This window comes from Schistocerca serialis, chromosome 12 (assembly GCF_023864345.2).
Source record: "Schistocerca serialis cubense isolate TAMUIC-IGC-003099 chromosome 12, iqSchSeri2.2, whole genome shotgun sequence".
NCBI lineage: Eukaryota > Metazoa > Arthropoda > Insecta > Orthoptera > Acrididae > Schistocerca > Schistocerca serialis.
Window position 1 is genome coordinate 101,774,859 of NC_064649.1, and position 26,181 is coordinate 101,801,039.

General features: G+C 37.0%; 1 protein-coding gene across 6 annotated transcripts in view; it reads right to left on the reverse strand.

The window, feature by feature from the left end:
• Positions 1-8,917: 8,917 nt before the first annotated feature.
• The window catches only part of LOC126428283 (tropomodulin), a 388,068-nt gene continuing 370,804 nt past the window's right edge, over positions 8,918-26,181 (reverse strand). For 3 of the 6 annotated variants that reach the window (XM_050090197.1, XM_050090198.1, XM_050090200.1), the window contains one exon: positions 8,918-10,104. In XM_050090197.1, coding sequence (XP_049946154.1) covers positions 10,022-10,104 — 83 coding nt within the window. In that variant the 3' untranslated portion in view covers positions 8,918-10,021. Of the gene's footprint in view, positions 10,105-20,936; positions 20,994-26,181 lie in introns of all 6 variants that reach the window. The other 3 variants (XM_050090199.1, XR_007576810.1, XR_007576809.1) reach the window with 3 other exon arrangements.

Genomic DNA, 26,181 nt, shown 5'->3' on the forward strand with positions numbered 1-26,181 from the left:
CCACCACTTTCAGAATGCCCCTACATGCATTGCTGTCAACATTTGACAATATTTCACACCCCCTCTTATAATCCCTACTGGAATGTAACTGTTTGCCATATCTCTTTATCTTGGGTTCCAATGAAACAGGACCAGGTGCTTTCTTCAATTTCTAAGTACCATTATGTCTTAACTAATTGGCACTACGAGGGAACTGCACACATCAGATGGTAAATACAAGGGCGGGATAAAAAGTAATGAGAACTATTATTTCTCTCTGAAATGACTATTGACAGAGGTACTTACAGTTACACACCATCAATATAATTGCCCCCATTATTTACGACCTTTTTCCAAAAGTCCAGAAAGCATCATATACCAACTATGCCTCTATTTTTCTTGATGCCCCATATTGACCGCCCTGTGGCATGGATAATGCCATCTCTGGTGTTGTACTGGATCCCTCACAGTGGTTATTTCACTTTAGCAAAGAGATCGTAATCACGGGGACTCATGTTGGGTGAGTGTGGTGGATATTCCAGACTCTCCCACTGTCAGCAGTGCAAGAGGTCCTCGGCAACAGCAGTGGTGTGACATCGTGCGTTGTCATGCAGAATGGTAGGGTGCTGTTCCGTGAAACATTCTCACTTTCACCTTACGCTGGACGGAGATGGTGTTGCAGGAATTTGCAGTAATAGGCAGTGTCTATTGTCACTCTCGGTGATACAGCGTGACACAGCATTGCCCCATCAGTGCCATATGCCACAACGATTATCATCTTCCCAGCACTTGGTGTGACATACTTTCTGTGGATGGAAGAGAACCAGTCATTGGATTGGAATTTCAAAGTTGGTTTGTGTGAGACTACCCAGGTTTCGTTGACTGTGACGGTGCGTCAAAGAAAGTCGTTATCTTCCCATTGGTATTGGCCCAACAAATCCTGTGCGATAGCATAGCCGTGCCATTGTTGCACCTTGGGCATTTCATGTGGTATCCAACGTTCTGCAATTATGCGTACCCCATAATGTTGTGAAGAATGTGATGTACTCTGCCTTCTGCTGCTTACTTGCACACAGTCCAGCAGTGATCAATGTCCAACAAGGAAGCAAGGAGTTGAACTGTGTTGTCTTCCATGTGGGGTCATCATTCACAGCAACTCTGTCTAGTCTGAACGCTCTAACCCATTGTGTCGCAGTACTGCATCACCATAAGCAGTGTGGAGCCAAGAACGTTACTCTGTCTTTGTAAACATGATGCTGGGGCACTATTGCTATGACGTTCAACAGTCTACACATTGCAGCAGATTTTCACAGTACTGCCCCTGTACAAGCTCATCTCACAGGCCTTCATTGTGTCAACACAAATGCCGACTCACTGGTTTGTTACAGCAGTGTTATCACTACTTTGTATCCAGCCATTGTAAATATCCCTCTGGTGTACTTACAGTGTAGCCACATTTCACACAGAATTGCAGAATGGTACATACTATTGAGAACGCTATTATAAACACACATTCCAAGTATTTGCAATTTCCGTGAAACATTCTCACTTTCACCCTATGCTGGACGGAGATGGTGTTGCAGGAATTTTCAGTTACAGGCATTGTCTATTGTCACCCTCAGTGGTCTTGTTACTTACATTTCCGCTGTCTATGTTTTACTTTCACTAGCAGCAATGTGTACTAAATCATTTTAGATTTCTTTGCACAGCCACTCTTTGGTCATCCTGGTGGTTTGGCTTGTAGTTCATCAGTGTCTTTGGTAGTCTGACATCATTCATTCTTATTATATGTCTCATTTCTTTCTGCATTTTATTATTTTCTCTTTCAGTTAAATATATTTTGTGTAGGCAACACTGTGGGCCACTAAGTCACAATGCAGATAATTCTAAGTATGCACAGGTTTTGGACTGCAATCGCACTTTTGCAAAATTTGGAAGTTTGTATACTGTATTTTTTAATATTGACCAATAATATAATTCCTGTGCAGTAGATTCAGTGACGCACATAAATGGTGCCTGCACCTCTGATTTATTGCCATTGCAAACAAAATGCAATTTAAACAAGAGACAAATGCTCATCTTTGATGGAGAATAAAACTGAAACGTCATCAAATATTTAAAGGTAAAAAATTAAAATAAACTCTAATACAATAAAGGATGCACCATGAAGGGGTTATGCAAATTTATATTCATACAGATATTGATGAAAAAAACGCAAAACTGTGAACTTTGGCAGCCAATAGATGAATGTGTAAACTTTGGCAGTAGATGCAATTTCATCACGCAGCTGGCTAGGATGGTAAACAGGTAACATGTCGATGTCAGAATTTCATTCTGTGTAGACAGCTGGACAGTAATTATACCTCATAGACAGGTGCGTGAAGAGTATTCGCAAATGTCAACATTTTAGAGGGGATGTGTAGTTGAGCTCAAAAAAGCTTGTAGGAGTAAGTGGCGAATGGTTAAACATTTGAAAAGGAGCGATGCCAGTATTCCACGATGTTGGCAAGAATGGGTGAACTTGGTGAATGCACGATCAAGAAGGAAGCGGTTGACCTAGAGAGATGACAGAATGTGGGGACTGAGCAGTTGGCAGAGAGCCAATCATCATTATCCTTGATGTGATGGACAACTGGTGCTTCAGTGAGCACAAGAACCATTAGCAGGCGGACCACAGAAAGGGGGCTGAGCTTATGGCACCCCTTGTGCTGACTACCATTCACCTCTGATACCAACAAGCCCAGTTACAGCAGTGTTGGGCACATTCGGCCTGGGATATCATTGACTGGAGTAGAACTGTCTTCAGCAATGAGTCCTGCTTTGAATCTATCCCCGATGGCCGGCGAAGGTGTGTCTGGAGACACTCTCAGAGAGCGATTGGATACCAACCTGACTGTCGCCCACCACGTGGCCTGACCAACAGGAGTAATGGTCTGGGACATCATTTCATTTCAAGCAGGACCCCTTTGGTTGTCATCCATGGCACCCTTACAGCACATCGACAACAGTCTACGCCCTGTCCACGGCAAGCCATCCTAGCTTACACTTCAGCAACATAATGCCCACCTGCACACAACTAAAGTTTCTACCGCTTCTCTTCAGGCTTGCCAATTCCTACCTTGGCTAGCAAGGTCACTCGATCTCTCTCCAACTAAGAATGTTTGGAGCATTATGGATAGGGCTCTCCAACCAGTTCGGGATTTTGATGATCTAACATGCCAATTGGACAGAATTTGGCACAATATCACTCAGGAGGACACCCAGCAACTCATATCTGTCAGTGTCAAACCAAATAACTGCTTGCATAAGAGCCAGAAGTGGACCAACACTTTACTGACTTCCGCAATTTTTGAAGCTTTTTCTCTTGAGCAAATCACCCATTTTTTTCTGAAATATAATCATTTGTTTGTCTGTACATGTAAATTACATCTACAGATTTCCATCCCATTTGGATAATTCTTTCATCACACATTGTATTTTTTTGACTCGGAATGTATTATATGTTAAAAAGGAACAATTCTTTTTCTATAAAAAGAAAGAATTACTATTATGATATGAAATGTTTGCTTTTCCTCTCAGTTGATACCCACTCCTGCACGTTTTTTGTGAGATATCTTTCTTATATTCCTTGGAATCTCCATTGTCAGAAGCAATCCATTTATTATTTTTATTTTGTGTTCATATAGTACCAAATTATGCCCCAAATATGAGAGTTGAAAAGTAGCAGATCAGTTTTATGAACGAATAGTTTCTTCTATGCCATGAGGTGGTCCTTCATAATAAAATCAGTTCCAATAATACATATATTTGAGAACTGCCACTGATTTTTGATTCTTTGCTAATGTGCTTTTGGCAATCTTAACAATGTATCCCAAAATGTAAGAAACCTTTCTGATGACTCAGCAACTCGTCTGTTCAGTTAGATGTTACCTGTGTTTCTTAAATTATATTCCACCAAGGACTTCCCATGACCATATTCACGAATGTATGATGGACAACATGCAGCTTCTCTTCCAACAAATGAAAAAAATGTCCTTTTCAACAGGACAAGATGTTCCCTGATGCCATATTTATGCTTTTTGAACAGTATATATTTATATATGACAATCTCTCTCCTCCCCCCCCCCCCCCCTCCACAAGTCTCCCTATCTAATACACTTGACACATTCTGTTGTTGAAATAGTTCAGTATCACCTAATTATATGTGCCCCAGCTGAGGTTTTTAGCAAATTTCAGTGGAACTCTGATTTTTTAAGTTCTTCATGACTGTACGCCATAACTTTGTAGCTCCTTTGAAAAATCCATAAGGTCAATGCTAAAAAGTCTCTGATTTTACATTTCTTCCTAGTAAGGTTTACCTTGATTCTAAGTTCTTACTCTACTTTGTCCAGTTTTCTTCCTTTTAACATTGGATGTTGCAAATGGCACAAAAGACAGACGGTTCATACTAAGGGTGGTGGCAGAGTTAAGGGAATATTTTAGGCCATTGCAGAGAGGAGATGCTCACACAATCCATGATTAGCGTTGGAAACACAAATTGCAACATTTAGCTTCACCAGGCAATTATGAAACAACTACTGCTAGGATGCAGGGTTAATGGAAAACCAAGACAGTCGACCCAAAGTTTTCTGGACCAAGCTACTATGTGACGAAGAGTTCCAGCCACCACTTTTTCTTGTGCCACATATAACTCAGTCTCATATTTTTGCATGTAATTCCAATGTACTGTATTCAGCAACATTATCAATCGTTACAGTTTTAAGTTCAAGCACTGAGAGTCTAAGAATATGCTTGGTCATAATTGAGAAAATGCTGCCCATTTTCAGCTAGTGAACTCCTATTGGCTTGGCAAATCACCCAATAGTCAGTGGACATCACACCACACTAACATATGTAAAAAGAGCTCACTTGCTGTGTGGAGAGGGGCAGTGGCCCTTCAATGACAGGAGTGCAGGGAGGGGTGAAAGCATTTTGTGAAGTGCTGAAAATATACTTTTCATGCAGATGATGTGCTACAACACACGGAAGTAGAGCAAGGGTTTTGTGACAGCACATTTTAAAGACTTTCATGTTCAAATATGATACTACAGTTGCAACAACTATGGCATGAAGTGGAGCTCTAGTACCTGAGCTTTCTTTCAAATTTACATTTTAGACAATGTACATAAATTCACTGAGCCTACTTCTGATGAGCTTGTAATGTGAACTGGGAAAGTAAACTCATTTTTTCACATCTCTGTTTCTCTCATCAAGCCTAAAATAACACTTTAACAGTGGTGAGCATATGAAATGCAGCTCTTAAGAAAACCATTAAACAGTGACAGCAGTGGTGCCAAATTTTGTCACTGAGCAGATGTCTGCATTTATGCTTATGGTATAATCACTTAGCTGCTGCAATTTTTTTTTTGTTTAATTCAACATGTTCATCAATTTTCACTTTTTTTTTCTGGATGAGCATACAGAATGATTTCTCAAAAGCATGGGCTTTGATTGTATAATCTGTAGTTGTAGCATGTTGGAAAACACCTTGATTAACTTGTACCCAGATACCAATTTCAATTTTTTGATGAGTTTTAGTTGCTGTTACATGTTTGTGATTTTTTACAAACTGATGAAATTCATTAGCATGAATTATTGCATGAACATTGTATTGCACATTTACTTACTTTCACTTAGACAGATTTTATACAAAGTATTGGAGAGGATTGAGATTTTTAATTGTATATGCCAATCACATGTGTGTTTGCTTGTATTTAAAAATTTTCTTCAATTATGAATTTTTTAAATTTATACCACACGAAAATGTAAAATAAGGGGTCTCACTGTATGAGTCTAAGATGATCATATGTCTGCCTCTGCTCATAATCATAAATATTCCTCGATTTCATATGGTAAATTTTTCTACCAGTAGTCCTCTAAACAGAGGGATTTTACCTTACACATGTTACGAAATTCTCAAACTGACAAGCATTTGTTGCATACGTATGTGCTTCCAGAAACAAATCTTAAATCCATCTTTCATATTTTCACTCAAAAATATATTCACTGTGTTGTACTTTGTTTCAGCATTAAAAATAGGAATGTCATCTGCAATCAGTAGGCTAAAAAAATTGATTGGTGTTTTGCTAGCTGGATGAATATGCAAATATTCTTGATTTGTAGATTATACTGCATGTCACATGGTTCCATACTCTACGCATCTCATGGTTGTTTACTTCAAATATTAGGAATCCTTCCTCATCATCAGTTTCATCACCATCATTCTCTCTCTCTCTCTCTCTCTCTCTCTCTCTCTCTCTCTCTCTCTCTCTCTCTCTCTCTCCCCCTCCTAATTACTGAATGAAACACACATGCAAGTTCTACTTCCATACTTCCATACTATCATCACTATGTCAAGTTTCTGAATTTTCAAGATTCCAGCCATCTTCCTGAGATTCTTTATCTCTGTACTTGGAAACACTGTCTTCTAATACAACCTGTAACTGATTGTCAGTAATTTTATTCTTCCTAATCTTTTTTGCATTAGAACCCTTCCAATGTCAGTTGTTTAGCCACCATATCAAACAATGCACACCACACACAATGAAGGACATTTATTCATGCTCAGATATCTTTTCCTCTATCCTGTATCTTGGTAGTGTCAACAGCAATTAGCCATACAGAAATACTGACACTACAATTATTTCATAAAACTTTAAATTTGTTTCTCACTTGCTGTTTCCAAACCTCCCATTAATTATGCAGCACATACACTGAAATATTTACACTTTTCCAATGTTTTGTTGGATGGACACACACACACAAAACACCACTACCCACTAAGAATTTGTCACCCTATTCAGCTATTTGGCGGTTGTTAACAGAATCACTCTGGACCTGCTCCTTCTCCGAATGTCATAATTTTAGTCTTAAACTGCAACATTTGGTGAATATCACTTCCTCATTTACAGGAAGGATTGTACCCAGATCAAATTTTAAAACATGTTATTTTCATCTAGCATACTGAAACAATTTTACATTTAAAAACATTTTTGTGAATGAAACTGGTTCAGTTAATATTGTACACTACAATAACAACCTGCTGCAGCCTCACACAACACCTAATGGGTCATTTACGTTCCACGAAATAGCAACACAGTAAAATGAAATACACAGATGAGCCAAAAATTCATTACTACCTGCTTAATTGCATCCTAGTCCTCTTTTGGAACACAATACAGTTGCATGGTACAGATTTAAGATGTTCTTGATAGTTGTTGGAGTTATGTGGCGTTATGACTACATGCAGATCACACATTTCCCATTAGTTACAGGCCAGAGTTTTGCTCATTAGCATCCAACATGTGTTCCATTGCATTCAGATCGGACAAATCTGGTGGCCAAGACAACAGTAGTACACTATCATGCTGCTCAAACCAGTCTACCATGATCCTGGCATTGTGACAAACATTTATCCTGCTGGTAGGTGCCCCTGATGTCAGGGAAGACATTTCAGCATGAAGGGATGCAGGTGATCCACAATAATGTTAACAAAGTCCACAGCTATTGTGGTGCCGTTGATTACTACCACAGGCTCCATGGAAGCCTAGGGGAGTGTCCTCCATAGCAAAATACTCCACCCCCTCTAGCCTGTGTCCTTGACACAGTAAACATTTCAAGAAACTGTTTGCCTGGATGGTGGAATTTCCAACCTGGTGTAACAAATGTGATTCATCTGACCAAGTGTCACATTCCTATTGATTTACAGTCTAATCTCCACACTCCCATGTCCATTGCAACCATAACTGACAGTGTCGTTGGAAATGTGGGGCTCATCTGCTGTGGAGTCCTAAATCCAACAATGTGCACTTTTGCATCCATCAGCAATGCACTTTGTAATCATCTGGCATAAATCGCTACCAGTCCTGCTTTACAGGATGAGCAAGCCTCTGACCTCCACATTCTGGAAGAGATATGGACTTCCAACATCTAGTCACCTAATCACAGTTTCTGTTCTTCAACCACTTTCTTTAGATGCTTATGAGTAGCATGTGAACAGCTGACCAGCATTGCTCTTACCAAGATGCTGAGTTCCAGACACTGTGCCATAACAATCTGTCATTTGTCGTTGTCACTTATGTCAGTGGACTTCCCTATTTGCGGCTCTTATTGTCGCTCGAATGGTTCCCCAATCATCTCTGCTCCACTTAAATATTCCTTTCCACACTGTGTGCCCTAAACACCACCAGGTGGCATTAAATATCTTGGTGGGCAGTGGCTGTAATGGTTTGGCTCTTCAATGTACCCTCAGCTGGATCAGAGCTGTGGAATGGCAGTGGTGTAGTAAGGGTAATTTATATGTTGAAGTAAGGGTAGTGTATATATGCTACAGTATTATATGTTTTATTTTACAAGCTGTACCACTATAGTGAGAGTAATACAGATATAAAAGGACATTCTGCTGCACGTCAGTATGGCATTCACCAGCAGATGTCTGCAGATTGCAGCAAGTCATTGCCAAAAAATGTGTGAAGCCAACAATTTAACCTAACAGATCACTTGAGAAACATTTAGTGAAGTAAACTTTTATACGATGGTCTATTCCCTATGTCCACTTCATCAACTGAACATTTTGCATATAATCTCATCTAATACTCACCAGTCACTTTATGATTTACAGGTAAAAGTTTTCCATCTCTGCAGCTGTATTCATGTTATAATCAGCAGTGCCACCTCTTACAGGTTGACACCCAATACATTCCAGAGGAATATGAGTCCTTGTCACAGTTATGGGTCATTGGGAAAAGATGGAGAAGAATTGTCCCTAGCCCATTTAAGAATATATTTCAACATCAGCAATCTGTAGCAGGTTGGTGTCTAAAATTCTGCTGCTCTCAAATACAAGTCACTATCATAAAAACACTGTCTCAGCAATGGAGGGTGAAAGAGAAGCCCAAAACAGTTTTTTAAGACCTTTAATTTGATCTAATATATGGGAAAAACTTTACAAAATACTTACAATAGATAATTTACAAGAAGTCACATAAAAGCAGTTTCTTTACAAACAGCTATTTCATGCAATTACGACTTTGCAATAAGCACTGCATCTAGAAATGCCAAAGAAATAACTACCTCTGTGACACTGGGTCTCGATGGACATACAATGCGAAGAACTATTTTCACATAAAAAAATGTGCGGTGCAAGTAAAAAAATTCTTCACATTATTTTGTTTAAATTGTGCATAGCAAAACATTTCTATGTGAGGCACAGCTGTTTGATGTGAAAATTTTCTATCATTTTATTAAAATGGGAAACATCAGTGCTGATATAATCTACAAAGTTTTCCAATCTATTGCTATAAAAGCCTAACATATATGACACAACGGAAAAATGATAAAGCTATCGGTTTCTTGTAATTCGAGTATGACGTGCATGTCAGAAAATATTATTGTCCCAGCTTCAAAGCTAATTCTCCTCACAACCATTAGTGACTGCTTAAAACATGTTTATGAACAGGAGAAAATGCCAGTTTCTCAAACAATAACAAAGAAATTCTTTTCATTCTTTTTCTGTACGCATTGTATTCAGAAACTTAAAAAATTTACAGGGCTCAAGGCCACCTCAAGCAGCTGAACATTTGCTGTTGCCATATATCATCAAGTGTGAAATTTTATACATACTACAACTATCTGAAGCCTGATAAATTGTGCACATAACATTCACTGTTTAGCACTGAATGGTTCTATGAAGGGTTTTGAAGAAGAAGGAGGGAGTATATCCTAAAATACACAAGAAGGAAATATCGAGTGTTCTGTTTCAAAAAGCAAGGGGGGAAAGAAGAAACAAATAGCTCAACATATCTGTAATTCGTTGACAGGACATTTACAAACTTGGTGCTCCTCTGCACTTTTCACTTTTTCCCTCCCATTTCCAGCTACAAAACTTTCACAGATAGCGAGTAGAGGACAAAAACAGAGCACAGTTTCTATCGTCCACAACAACACCTATGGAGCAGCATAAAGTGACACACTACACACAGAACTTCTGTTGGAGGTAGCCAAATCACTCGTGGATGGACTTCTTGTGGTGTGTGACGAATCCAATGGTGTAGTTGCGCGAAGCTCTGCCTATCCGACGGAGGCGACCTGTTATTTGCGGCCATTAAGTAACCGCGAATGGAGAAAAGAGAAGAACAGAAAGAAAGCAACTATTAAAATGTGTTTTAACAACAACATACAGAATCTCTACAAAAAGTACTATCTTTTCCCTGTTAACAAAATCCACATACAGTAAATTCAGAAATTCTATTAACTTTTTAATTCCCACAGACTCATCACTTTGTAGCACATCAAAACAAATATGACATATGATCATTTTTTCTTATTCAGTAATATATTTAATAATAACAATTTAATACTTTTCAAAAGTTTCAGATCTGGAATGGGGTATTTCACTAAAAGATATACAGCTTCCATCCACGTGATTGTTGCTCTATTTGACACCACTTTCATGACTTGTGTATCAAAACTGTTGGACATTCATTCAAGCAGCTTCTTGTCTGAAGTCCCAAGCATTCACTATAAATAGCCGACACGACTCTGTTCATTTAATTCAGAACCTTCACATAAGTAGCCAGCACAGACAGCCACTAGCCTTTGGAAGTGATCACAGTTTACTTTATTTTTTGGACTGTGACTAGTTTGACACAATTCTCCATCTTTTTTATCCTGGTGATATTTGCCATAGTGTCATGGAGAAACAGAGTGGTCACACTGTAAGCTTAACAGAGCAAACTGGTTGCTTTGGAGTGCTATAGAACTGTAACTACTTGGTGTGTATGTGCCAGCCATTTGTATGAAATTAACACAGTAAGATGGGTTGACTTGAACACATGGCAGAAAGGAACTTTCATGTTTGGACTAATCTATGAATGATGTTACTCGATTTGTGGATGCCCGACATGGCCTTTTGCAACAAGACCACGTAAAAAGACCCTAGGTGACAGGGAACAGGACAAGTGCCAAACTTCTCAATTACAATCACTCTTAAACCTGTGGCCCCCCCATTCAAGTTACTGTGAACATTAAACAAGATGTTTATTTCAATATTCTCAGTGTGCCCTTTCTTCTACACCCTTATGATGAGTATGCTGTGGACACTCAAATCAATCAAGACAGCAGCCCTGTTCATAAAGCTGCACACATACATTCCAGGTTTGATGAACACTCAGTCAGGGACTATCACTGTTGCACCTCGACTGCCAAGCTAATCATTCAAGTAGAAAGTGTGTGGGACTATTTGGAACAAAGGGTGAAATGTAGCAACCAAAATCCCAGCTACTGGGTAACTCTACGGGACATAATCATCAACAAGCTGAATTTGTGGGTAGGGAGATATTGTAGGGTGAAAGGGCACAGGGAAAAGTGGGATGGGCCCAAGTGAACAGGGCCACACAATCTTAACCACTATGCCCAATTCAGTGATGCAGAATTTCACTGTTTAGGTAGGGACAAACACAGATGCTCCAATGAAGGGGTGCCCCTTATTGTTGCAAAATGAATTCTGAAAATCAGCAGTCTGTTGTGAAAACAACCACAACAGCAACATGTCAAGGTAAGAGATACCTGTCACAGTTCTCCCATAAAATAAAAATAGCCCAAACAGCCTTGTTTGTGGAAATGCACAGAAAACATTAACCATGAGCACATCTTTTTCATACGCCACAATTTCGTGGGGATTTTCAGTGCCCCATGCTCTAACATTGTGGTGATTAACCTTTCCAGATAAATAGAAGGTGTTACATATTCCAGTATACAAAAACACTTTTTTTTTGCTTTACAAGACACTGCACTAGCAACATCAACTGGTGGACACAATGAGAACTTTGTGAGTTTACAGCTCTGTTCATGCATCAATCATATTTGTACAGGCAATACTTTGGAAAATATAGAACTTTGAAAATGAATGAATGGTTTATAATAACCATGTATTTCACACTGTCTAATCCCTACATTCCATTTTTTCCAACACCACAAATATTACTAATATTGAAACCATCTGAACACATGGCAAATTGATAAATTATCTGCTAAAAATAGTAATTACAATAATAATAATAATAATAATAATAATAATAATAAAAGAAGCAAGGCTATAGAATGTGTCCTGCCCCCTTACACACAAAAATTTCAAAATCAGTTGAACTGACTCAGTACAGGATCAGATCACCAAACAGTTTGAACACTCCAATTGTCATATGTGATTTAACTCAGTCAGGGAAGAAACAGTACTTCGTGCAAGATCCTGATTCCTTATATTAAATGATCTAGAAGTATTTTACAGTTACTGCTACTCACATAAACCATCAGCTCCTGAATAGATGAATACTTCATTTCGTAAAAATTTTGACTTTTACATGCTGTCCATTCACTGATGTGAAATGAAATGAAATGAAAACCAAACAATGGTAATAAATAGACGCTGAACTGAACACAGCACACTCACAACAGTATTGATACTACTGAGTAATGCAATAGTGACTGTGTGATCCTTAAAAATCTCTAATCATCAAGTGATCCATGTGTGTGTAACATGTCTTAAAACCATCCTTTTTCTAGTTTGAAAAAACTAACAGCTTCACATATCCTTGTTACCCAGCCAGTTGCAATAAGGAATAATGACAAATTTCAGTCCTGAAACCTTCTGTGGCATAGAATTATAATTTTTTGGACAAAGCACAGAAACAAAGGAACATTTAGAGGAAATGAATGTAAATGTGTACATAAAACAAATTATGAAACAAAATATACCTTTTAATGGGCCAGTATGAAATGATCGTATGGCATTTATTGGCCAGGATATCTCCTTCGAGGTTCGGCCGCCGTATTGCAAGTCTCTTTTTAATTGACGCCACTTCGGCAACTTGTGAGTAAATGATGATGAAGGACACACAACACCCAGTCCCCTGCCAGGAATTGAACCCGGGCCCCCTTGCGTGGCAGGCAATAACAGTACCGTTGCACTATGGAGGCGGACATGGGCCAGTATTACACTATGACATTGGCAAGTTTCTGCAAATCTACTGCACTACCATGTACAGTACACCCCGTGACAAAGAGCAACTCGATCTTCGTGGTGTTTCATCTTTCAACTGTGGATACTTTCCTGACCTGTACTAACATTTTAAAATGCTGAGTGCATTGCTTTGCTTAAGAGGCTTCCTTTTTGTGGTTGTGTTGACTAATTAATGCTGTGGTGTCAGTAAATGCTCATTCAACAAATCTGCAAATGGACAACAGTGCCCTAATGAAGAAAAAAGGGGAATAGTAGCACAATGGGTATGAGGAAAATAAAGGAAAGATTATGTGTGTGACTGTACAATGTAAAATCACATTAGGAGATAAAAGTTTTTCTTGTTACATGAGATTAGATCATGCACACACAGTATGAGAAACTTAAACCATGTAAGACACAAGGTGTCATATTTAAATTTAATATCCCACAATAGCAAATTACATCAATCACAGTGGAATCAAATAAAAAAGAAAAAACAGGGGTAAACTCAGTAGAGAGAGGAGGTGCAGTCACGTAAAAAAGTGTGCAGATATTGACTGATGAATGTCCAAAATGAAAAATTTAGAATGTTCACAATGAAAGATTTAAGTAAACAGAATATTTTATGTGCTCTTCTTCTAGTGTACTTTGGTGTCTTGTCACTAGATTGTTTATAATTTGGCCCTCTATTCCATAGTTTCTTGGAAACCAGTATGAACCATTCATTTTCAGCCCTCATGGTCTGCTCTCTACCCTTTTATACGAGTTCTGACCTCAATTACTTTTTATTGTAGCCTTTCTGTGCTGTGTTACAGAAAATATGTAGTCTTTTGTTAAAGACAAAATACTGAGAACAGTTATAGTCTAATTATTTTCCCTGTAGGCCGGGCACAAGGTAGTGACTGATTAAATGATGCACATCAAATTATCAAAAACTACCCAATTTTCTTTTCAGAACTGTTTTACTGTTAGCTCTACATGAAAAACTGAACACTACTTTGTTCAATGAACATTTTATTTACAGCTAAAAGCATACGGTAGAGAGAAAATCACACTGCAACCCTCCCCCTTCCTTTTTTTGAACAGCATCAGTGATTAAATGACATTTGCCTATCAATATACCCAAGGAAGTGATTTTTCTAATTTTTTCTTTCTTTTTACTTTGTTTCCCAAATATCCAGATCTTCTGCTCAAAATTTGTGCATTTTAGTGACTAAGAGCTGTGTAATAGAACACACATTACTATATTATCTGAGTGAAATTGCCTAACTTCTCGCTGAATCATTCTAGTCCTAGATTTAAACTACAGACTGATAACAAGCAGTTTCAAAGGAATATGTTGCGATCAATTTAAATTTTTCCAATAATATTACAACCACTACAAAACAATCAATTCCAGGGTGAAAACCTTCAGCAACAGTATCAGATCATACCCATATTTTCTTGCTATCTTGCTTTTATGCCCAAGTTGGTCTACATGATATATACTGGAGAGAGAGAGAGAGAGAGAGAGAGAGAGAGAGAGAGAGAGAGAGAGGGGGGGGGGGGGTTTAGCACACATCCTTTTTGGTGTAGAATATGCAGTACTCTGCTCTCAGTGACAAGTTAAGACAACATAAAAATTGTTATCATAGGAGACACTTTTGCACAGTATATACCTGTATTTTGAAAACACACACTTGTTCATACACTGCATATCCTCTTGTGAAATCCGTGTACCACTAAGATCTTATGCTGCAACAAGTCTCATGGGTTCAAAACTACACAAAACACATGAAAGAACTCTCTCTCTCTCTCTCTCTCTCTCTCTCTCTCTCTCTCTCTCTCTCTCTCTCTCTCTCTCTCTCCCCCCTCCCCCCCCCCTCCCTCCATCTTTCGCACACACACACACACACACACACACACACACACACACACACACACACACACACACACACACACACACAAAATATAAAGTACAGGAACTGAAATTCTTAATGCCTAAAACATGCCACATTTGAAATTCAGTTGAACGCAATGTTCCATTTGTTAAATACGAATGATATCATTATAGTTTTAAATATTTTTATCACGAACACTTAAGGAATAATAGTCATTAAACACACAGTTACGAATTTTTAAAAATGTTGCAATGTACATGTCAGAGTATATTTCAGATACAATAATAAATATCAGTGATAATTAATTAATTATAAATGAAATATTTTTCTTTACAGGAATTAACAACAAAATAGTGTTCTTTTCTTTTTAAGTCAGAAAGATTTACTTTTAACGTTCCGCAAGTGCATCAGCCTCATCGCTCAAACTGATGATGATTGATAGGTATTATTATGGCCAGAGCTGTGTGAAGTATTTAAATCAGTTTACAAACAATACTTATAACAATACCAAATGTTTAATCATGTTGTTACTGTTTGAGGCTAGAATGTTACAGTTCTATTAGCATTTAAGAAGGAAGTTTGCCAGCTTTCGAAAGATCACTGGTAGTCTTAATTACATTTGTTTAAAAGACAAAAAAGCTGAGATTTCTGTGCACACTGACCCCTAGAATAAACAACAAAATTAAATCGCATATAAATATATATATAATTTAAAAATACAAGTTTTCTGCACATTATTGCTAAAAGAAAAACCACCTATAATTTGGAATATGGTGTTTAAAGTAATTAACAAAACATGTATATGTTTAATTATTTACAAAAGGTTTTTATGCTGTTTGTTTAGTAATGCAAACATATTTGAGATTTTCAGTCTTAAATATATAAAAAGTTATTGGAATTTAGCAACATACTGCAGACTGTTTCACAAAATCATTAGGAAACACAAATGGCAATCACCACACAAAAAAGCAAAACTCAAAATGGGGGAATGCAGTGGTGATGTGCAGACACATACAACACTGGACAGTACAATGCACAAAACACACACACACACACACACACACACACACACACACACACACACACGACATTATTTTTGACAGCCTTGGAATTTTTGTGTGTGTGGGGGGGGGGGGGGGGGGGCGGGGGGGGGGGGGGTGTCGTACGCTTACTGATTCTGTGTGATTAAACAGTTTTGTTAAAATCATTTTAACATATACAAGAGAGACAGAAGGACAAGTGTACTTGTGCTCAACAAACTGGCAGATCCGAACGATTCGAATTCATTTATTTCTCAGATTGACTGTGTCGGGAAGTTTCCTGACAATTTATGACAATTTTAAGGATGCAAATAAGGTGATCCCCTGACCCTAGTGCACACAGCTGAACTCTCAAATTTGTCAACATTTTTCACTAGGTCCAGCCCCCTGATTCTCCACAGCAGTTCAACCTCTAGTAGACACACTTAGATTTCAATGATTTTACATCCATTTTATACAGCACAGCTTCTCATTTTATTAGTACTACTTACTTCCATGTTTACTACCACTTTGTATGGCACATATAAATTATGTGCAACATATCATTTCTTGCAAGCCACGTACTGTCATTTACTGAACCAAAAATGGAAGATATGCCCTGTTTATTCATATTTTACGAAGATACTGACGTAATTATTATAGTGCTCCTTGGAACAGTATCCAAAGTTGTGTACTCTGTGCACACGAAATATAAGTTAAATATGATTCTGTGCCAAGAGGTAATAAATTTCTGCTCTTATGAAGAATATTATATGGTGGCGATTCCTACGTACAGCATTTCTACGAGAAGTAATGAGACTGACTTTGTTTACAACTTTCTTATGTCAAGAAAATTAAGTCACTGAATCTGTCACCTTGAGAATTGCTCCCTTTGAAAGCTACAGTGCCGTAACACGCAATTTCTATCAACCAGCACATGAATTTACGAACTGGAGTAGTCCTGAACTGGTCAGTCCCAAAATAGTGTCCCGTCAAGTGAATTGGAGTTTTAGCAGTATAAGTTTCAGGAGGCAAGGGTTGGAACACAAGGAAGCTGAAATATGGAAACAAAAAAGTAGTATTATTACTCCCAAAAAAATTCATTAACCATCCCTTTCAAAGGCTTGTCAGACACATGCTGGTACAAATGCTGTTTCACCTTGCCACTTTTTCAGTAGATATATGTCCACAATCCTTGTAAGTCTGCTGAGGAAACAGCCACATTAGAGTGTCAACTGCACCAAAGGATCTGTCTGTAGGTATGTGGAAGTGTGCACCAGTAATTGCACATTGTGTGAAGTATTATATAACTGTAGTTCTGGAGAATTACGAGATTCCAAAAATATTCTTTTTCTTTTGTACCAGCAGATGACAATCGTTAGTTTTACTTTTGAAATTACTGGTTTTAGCTGTGATCTGCACAGCCATCTTCAGATCAGTATTCCAACATAAGACCCACCATTACACAGAGAAGCACAGATTGTCATATGAGGCTTCTTACACTGCAATAGTGACCTGTTTATATCTGTAGGCCCTATCTGAAACCAGTAATTGTAAAAGTAGAAACCAGTTATTTTTTGTTATCCAATTCAATGAAGAAAGAAAAAGTTGCAGGTTGGTTCTTGCACTGCTTGAAAATTTCAGATCTGCCCATCATAAACACACATATCAGTTTCATGCAGTTTTATCTACTGAAAATAAAAACTCTCTCTATGCAGTCCTTTTTAATCAAGATTGTATAGACATCAGCTCAAATATCAACTGTCCTTCCTGAAGCGCTGTGTATTATCTTATTCTTCATACATTTTCTGAACAACTTTTACGCTTCCCTACAAACATGGATTTCACTTTTAGTTCATACACACATATGTAAGATGTCCTCCATTTCATAATTTTGGGATTGGAGATTAGTGTTCTATATTTTATGGCCATTGTACTGTTTTTGATGATTGTCAATGGAAGATTACTCTGTCCTGTTGTATTTGACCTACTTTTACAACCTTAAATGTAGTACTTACATAAAAAATGGTTCTATAATTTAACAAAAATCAGTGTGTCAAGTACCATGTTTACCCGATCATAAGAAGTTTTTTCCCCAAATTCATCGTACGAAAAATACAGGGTCGTCTCATATGCACAGATTAAACTACTGTTGCCAAGGTTAAAATGTTTACATTGTTTACGATGATAGTCTTACATTTATAAGGGTCGTCTTACAGTTAGAGATTGAGCTTTTGCTGTTGAGGTCAGATGTAAATTTATTTTGAAGAATTTGGAAAGGCAGGTCTCAGGAAACGACACTTACGTTCCAACAGGCTCAAGATTTCCCGATACACTGAACTGTTTGATGCAGTGTCATCATTGTTTGAACAATCACATGACATTGACTCATTGACTCATGCGGTGCTAGTGCAAGAGAGTGGTAAGAAACTGTGAACTAGCCACAACAACAGTCTATTGCTCTGATTAAAATTTGACAGTTGTGTACTTGAACAGGTTTGCAATAAATGTTTTCATACTTGTATGGATACTGCAAACAAATATTATTTTTAAATAAAGGTAACATTCAAAAACAGAAATGTCTTATTTCAAGAAACATTAGCTGATTCATAACTAAGACCCATATTTTCTTTGGTTACGAGAGATTGTAATGATTCACTGAGCGGGTTGCAAATGAGAAAATCAGTTGCTGTTCACGTATTACATTTACTGGGTAAAAATGTTACCTTAATCACTTTAGAACACAATGGTGACATGCAGTTGAAACAAGACTGAAAATTAATCCAGAATGAAATGTCAACAAATGAAATAAATCATATTAAACTGATGGTGATTGTTATCTTGAGAATAAATTACAGCAGCAACACCCATTGTGGAGATAGCACCAACAGATGTCACCAGATCGTGGGATGAGTGGAAGTTTGAGAATGGGACTGAATCGTAATTATGATCTTTTATTTATGTATTAGTTTATGTTGTTACATGTGACCTGCACACTATAAAATATTGCAGTCAGTTTTTCACAGTTGCTCAAGTTCAGCACTACAGAAGAGTTGGAAGGGGAATAGTGAGAGCTGATTGCAGAGAGGGAAGCGGTAAGTGAGAAGTTACCAACCGCAGGAACCTTTTGGCTTTTTATGGACATCTACTGTGTTTAAGCTGCAGTTTGTTTGAATCCATTTGTGTTCAGAATAGAACTGACTTTAAAATTGGATGATACACACTCAATAATAGTATTGATTTATGCAGGAGATGGTAAAAGTCTAGAGAAGGGCCAGTGGTGTACTTATTTGTTTCTTCTGCAATGTTGTCATTGCTCGTATGATGGGAATGAAAGGAGTGTGTGTCAACTGGTTCAATATGGCCAATGACGGAGCAGCAGTCAGGTAATGTGTTTGAAAGCAAGAGACAGTGTAAACACGTATTCAGGGAGGAGGAAAGGGTGGGGGAAGAAAGAGAGAGAGAGAGAGAGAGAGAGAGAGAGAGAGAGAGAGAGAGAGAAATAAATAGTGATCCCATGGACTACAATGATAGTAAGCTGAAAAGGTAGAAAAGAAAATGGTTTGAAAATTAATGTAAACCATTTCTTTCTGTTTATTTTCTTCCCCTATGTAGTATTAAAATGTAGACAATCAAAAACTGGCTGTTTAAAAGAGGTATAATATTAACTATTTGACACATATTTTATGTCAATAAAACAGTTTGTAATTTTGATTAGTCTGAAAGTGTTAAAAATAAATTTTTATCAAAGAGCCTCTCAAAAAAAAAAAAAAAAAGGGGGGGGGGTCATCTTTTACTCAGGTAAATATGGTACATGTTTAGTAGGTGTAAGCTGAAACTGTTTTTCTTTTTACTCTATGAAGATTTCAGTTACAAGATCAGTACTGTCCACTGTAATGTGGAAAAGCTTTAACATTTTGAGCCCCAGTGGTTTATGCTGCAATCAACCATTTTATTAGCATCTTTCTTTAAAGTACCTCATGGCTTTTGTAGTGTTGATGGTTTCACGCTAAAGCCAATGCAACTTCAAAACAAAATTAATAATTAAGACATAACTTTGCCAGTCTATTTGTATAAGCCACTTCATGATTTGTAAGAAGCGAAAAATAGATAAACAATAATATCCCCTTTCACAGTAATGATTTTTACCTGATTGCTTAAAGTTACACACACAAAAACCACAACATTCTGTGTTAATAATTTCACATCTTGCTACTCTGGTTTTGAAATCAGTAATACAAGTGAGAAACCTACCTTTCCCCAGTGCAGTGGGGTCAGGCTGGGACGTTCATGTGATACGTGTAATGCATGGAAATTCTGAGAATAGTGAAAATTCTGTTACAGGATAATTAACTCGGGATGATAAAGCAGAAACCATTTTGATATCTCACCTGTGTTTTTCTTCTACTACTGAATCTACACTTCAATCATTTAACTATTATTTCTATCCTCAATTTATGACGATTTCAGAAATACCATAAGAAATATCACTCAGTGTGTCAATCATCGTATATCTGTGTTCCAATCAGGTTGATGATGTGAGGAGTATTGAAATTATTGCTCCAGTTATACAAGATTAGCACAGTGCTGACAGCTTGTATCAATGTAACTTCACACTTTTTTTTGTAATTAAATAGCTAATTTTTTAGATAGTATATGTAACAGAAGTTTCAGTATTATGGGCTAATAATCTCTCTAAAAAATTAGTTGTTTATGGATGTCTTTCCCAAATAAAAATTTCTGGAAGTCTCACAGAAGTAACATTAGTTGTACATAATAATCTTACTTTTTATGGCTTCTGATCTTTGGAATTCACACAAAAGCTTGACCTCTATCAGTTCGTAAAGAGTGCGCAGAATTGAAGACAAGTGAGTCATCTGACAGATTAAAACATGTGCAACAGTCAAACAACTCTCTAGCGTACGCACAATGTAAACTTGTGCCCATATATTAAATCTTATGTGGACACCAGTGTTTTGGGAAAGATCATCCAGCTTCTATTAGAGTAAGGTATAGTATTACTACCTATTAGAGACATCATCGCACACTACGAGTTTGTCGCTCCCACACGAGACAGGCGTACTGTAAAACAGAGGAACACACCTTCAGAATTAAACTCCAAAAACAAAAACAAGGAACAACAAAATCTGAGTTTAAAATATACTACTCAAAATGGTGCTACCAACAACCACTATTCAAATCTGGGATGGGAGTGTGTCTGAACAAGAAGCAATAAATATCTTCTTCACAGCCTTCCCAGAGGATAACATACAGATAGCATGATCAAACTGAGAGACAAAAATTTTCAATATTCAGGCTAAAAGGGTCTTTAAGATTTAATGTTAATGAAAATTGTAATTTTTAAAAATTTTAAAATAAAATTAACTAGTTATCAATCCATTATTAGAGAAAAATGCTTCAGATGATTGACCCCTGACAACAGTTTTTGGTAACACCTATGGCAAAAAAAGATTAGTACAGGCATGCAAAATGGTCTCACCACTAGCAGTTGTGTTTCATTATGAAACATTCAACACACAGAGCAGGCAAACAGGTTGGTGGGAAACGGCTTCTTGGATGCTAGTTACAGGGGAAAGCGTGTGGTATGTAACTCCAACCAAACTGCTTTGGGATACAGTAGCAGGGACAGGTAAACGGCAAGGATGGAGACAGGCTTTGTGTCAATCCATTGGGAATTTCATGAAAAAGTCTTTCCATACTGAAAATTAAAAATGGTAAAAAGTCAGAAACTCAAGAAAAGGTGTTTGGATTCCTTCAGATAACTATCATATCCAGAGGGCGGGGGAAAAAAAAAAAAAAAATAAAAATAAAAAAATAAATAAATAAATAAATAAAAATAAATAAATATCAGATGAGACTGTGAAGTTTTTCATAATTTGATGGAAGGCAGGAAACAAAACATGAAGGTCCAAAAAATATATTGGAAAATTTTTCATCATCATCATCATCATTTCAAGGACAAATAAGTGTAGTACTTTAAAAAACTGCTTACAATGACGTCATCACATGCCTCCAAGAGATTGGAATTATGTTAAAGTTTTTATATGTCTATTAAAAGTGTCACAGATATAAATATGGCAAAATATCTAACAATCAACACCAGTTTCAGCTTTATTTTCACTTCTCTCCTGCAATTTCCTCAACCTGTTCATAACTTTCCTGCTCTCTTTACTTCCAATTCCATTTACTTCACTCTACGTAATTTTAAGTCAATTCTTTTGGCCTACTGCGATAATTTATTACGGTCATTCAGTGAAACAAATAATGTACCTAAGTTTCAGGAAGAAAAAGAAAGAGAGAGAGAGAGAGAGAACACGCACGTTCTTTACGCCCAGCCATTTTTTTCTCATTATGTGTATGTTGGTCATAATTGATGGGTAAAAGCCATTTCCCCGCCTGTTTCGCCTGCTTCATGCTCCATGCCTTCAACAGATTTAAAGTTAGTAAACACACCACACAAAAATTACACAACCAAACACACAAAATTACTTGCAAAATACAAATTTAATAGCATTAGCAGAGGTAATTCCCCTACATTAATGCTGTAATATACTTCACATCAAGTGAAGAGATATAAATTGGAACCCTTATCCTCTTTTACTGTGGCTTGATGTTTGCTTTTTTTGTTTGAGTGGTAATACTTCCCACCAGAAACCAAGAGGTGAGACTGTAACTATAAAAAAAGTACTACCAATTATCTCATTAAAAATAGCAAAACCAAAATAAAAATACCAAACAAATGATCACCATGACAAAACAAAACAGACACTATCATCGGGAATATTGGGACAATGTACCCAAGCTGGTCCATAGGAACTGGAATAAGAGTATTGGGACATTGTAATGAGTGAGTCAGTTGTTCAGAGTAATGCAAACAGTAATATGGTAAATTCCATGTTACAGCTCCATCACAAGATATTCTGTAACGTTCTGCGAGCAGCTTTCATGTTTTATGGTTGAAAACATTATTTTACAAAAATCTTTCTAAAAGATGCACTCATTGCCACAAGGATAGGAAACTGAGGAAAACTGATAAAAAGAAATAAAAACTTTAAAAAGTATATCTGTTTCAAAAATTACATGACCTAGTCATCAATTAATGATATAAATGACAAAACTCAAAATTCACATTGGCTGATTCTGTAAAAACCTTAAAACAATGTTGTCACCTTACAAGCAAATGTTAAAAATAGTGAGAAAAAATTGATGAACAAAGACAGTAAGTTACAAATTGTTTGCGTAAAGCCATTTGCAGCAATATCATACACAGCTTTTGTGAAATAGTCTCTAGGTAGTAAACAATCAGTGGCCACTTTTTATGGGTGAAACATTCCTCATTTGCTTGAAGATATTTGTGCTGCTAATCGAAACTTAGAAGTGCCATGAATAAAGTTACTATGAACCACCACCATTCAAAGCACTAAAAATAGTGGAAATATTGTCAGGTGTACCACTCCTTAAATATTTGCCACCAGGGCAAAGTAATAGCTAAAAATGTAATACACTAATTACTCTCACAGTTGTATATGACAACTAAGTGAGGCAGATATGATCATTGGTCAAGAACACAAGATGATAATTTATTGTTTTATAACTAATTTCAACAACTTGAAGGAAATCACTGTCCTGTGTAGTATGATGTTTTATTTTGAAACAAACATTTCACTTCATTATTTAGCAATTATTTAATTTCACCCCCCTCAGATATTATTGAGCTACACACAATAAAAACTGTTATGTTTATAGTGTGATACATATTCCATACATCAGTGAGGAAGCAACGTGTAATGGCATCCCTAATAACAGTTTAGCACAACCATAGTAGTTACATGCACACCTGTCCATACATAAAATGGGAAAAGCGTAACCCTTATAAAAGCTTGTCACTGTGCTGCCATATGTAATACATTAAAATATGTTGGCGTCATTATTAAAGCGAAAACGTACATGCTGTGGTAAGCACCTTAAAATTTCTATCATGTTAGCTAATTGCCAAATAAGGAAATAATTTTTTTTCTTTAAATGAAACAGCAGCCTATGCAAAAAAATGACTTCCTTTGAGAAATTTACAGCAGCTGCGGTACAGATTACTATTAATTACAAGACTATTCCCCTTTACTGGTGGTGGCAGTATCCTTTTCTTTCTTTATTCTTTTTTTAAACCACTGACAATAACACCCTGGAAGATTGCTACAGACCACAAAGATTCAGACTAAATTTCTTGAGATCTAGTAGCTATGTTATTTGAACTGAAACTTGGTAGCTGTTTCATTTGCACTACTCATATTTTAATTGGTTTGAATCTAAGTTAAATCTTTGCCTTTTTTTCCTTGTAACAGAGAGGGGTGGCAGAAATTATGTGAAACTAGTAAGAATGCATATTTTGCAGAACAGGTACAAAAATGAAAAGGAAGGAAAAAATGCTGTGAATGATCTTTCAAATACTGAAATTGAAATAATGAAACGATAAAAAATTAAGGAAAAGGATTTTCGTGACCACTGAATGTTTTCACATGTCACATAACGTAACTGCTCATATCTTCGTGTTCTCTCTTCAACAAAAAACAAAGAATTCTAGGGAATACGAAGGTATAAGCACCAAAAGGGAGAGTATTTATTTTGTATTCTATTACTGATGAAAGAACTCAAATTCCAGCAGCCTGAAATACATTGCTTGCATATTGCATTGCTTTGGCAGTATTTTTGTCATAATAGGTGAGCACCATTCTCCCCTTGCAGTGGTTTGTTTGGAGTGTTGTGTCACATATTTTTCACTTTTATTAACTGTGTCATAACACAATCTACTGATAGTTAATGTAAGCATAAATTTAATGAAACCACCTTTACTCAAAGAAGTGTTATTTCATAACAAGCCAGCTCAGTTAAACAGTGTTAATAATCTGGCTTTGTGATTAATAGTGTGTCACAAATAAAGCCTACAGTAAGAGTAATCAACATAAATGTTGTATTCATCCTGGTATTATCACTGGCAGAGATAAGGAAGACTGCTGATTTCTTAAGTCAGTTTTATGTGTATATTTGGAGTTACTGAGCAGTCCTAGTTCTGTGAAGTATAAATGTCTACCTAACCTGCATAATGGTACATTGATATACGCAGAAGCTGATCAGTCACTATTACTCAGAACCTGGCAGATTTTCCATTGGCTGAAAGCAGGAAGGAATTTAAAGAAACTGGTCTTTTGAAACTTCCTGGCAGATTAAAACTGTGTGCCGGACCGAGACTCGAACTCGGGACCTTTGCCTTTCGCGGGCAAGTGCTCTACCAACTGAGCTACCCAAGCACGACTCATGCCCTGTCCTCACAGCTTTACTTCTGCCAGTACCTCATCTCCTACCTTCCAAACTTTACAGCTGTGAGGACGGGGCGTGAGTCGTGCTCGGGTAGATCAGTTGGTAGAGCACTTGCCCGCAAAAGGCAAAGGTCCCGAGTTCGAGTCTCGGTCTGGCACACAGTTTTAATCTGCCAGGAAGTTTCATATCAGAGCACACACTGCTGTAGAGTGAAAATTTCATTCTATAAACTGGTCTTTTGAAGGACTGGGCAGAAAAGTCACTCAGATTGAGAAAGGCCATTATTATGAGATGTAAAAATCACAATTAAATGACAGCAACAAAATGAACAACAAATTTAGACAACTTGAGCTATGTAAATATGAATGTTTGTATGGTCCCTCACACCTTTAAATGTCTTTACTCATATAAGCATTACTGTAGTTACATGTCATCTTAAATGGGAACTTCAGTGAACACATGAAACATTCACTGAAAAGTTCTTAATCCATGTATATTACATGAGTAACAATGACCATAAATAAGAGAATACTGTTCACTAGCATAATGAATATTTAATGGCAGTAATGGAGCTACAAGACAGAGTAATACTGCTTGTTCGAGAATGTTGAAAGATGGTAAACTATTTTCCTGCTAAAAGATATTTCTTGGTTGATTCAGAGCAGTTATTTGCTATTGTGAGCACTATATAGTAACACAGAATTAAAGTATTCATTACTTTAAAAATCTATAAAGATGTTTTGTTATGCCTAAGAGCCTGCAGTTGTATATTTCATTCTTACATACAGTGACAGATTTCGTTTGAGGACTTACTGTCTTGGTAGTACTGTCCCGATTTTATATTAGTCCACGGCGATAACCAGGACCCTTATATGAGAAAATTTAGGTAAATTTCTTTCTACATCCCAGGCCGAGAACTCTCTATGCATATTTGCAG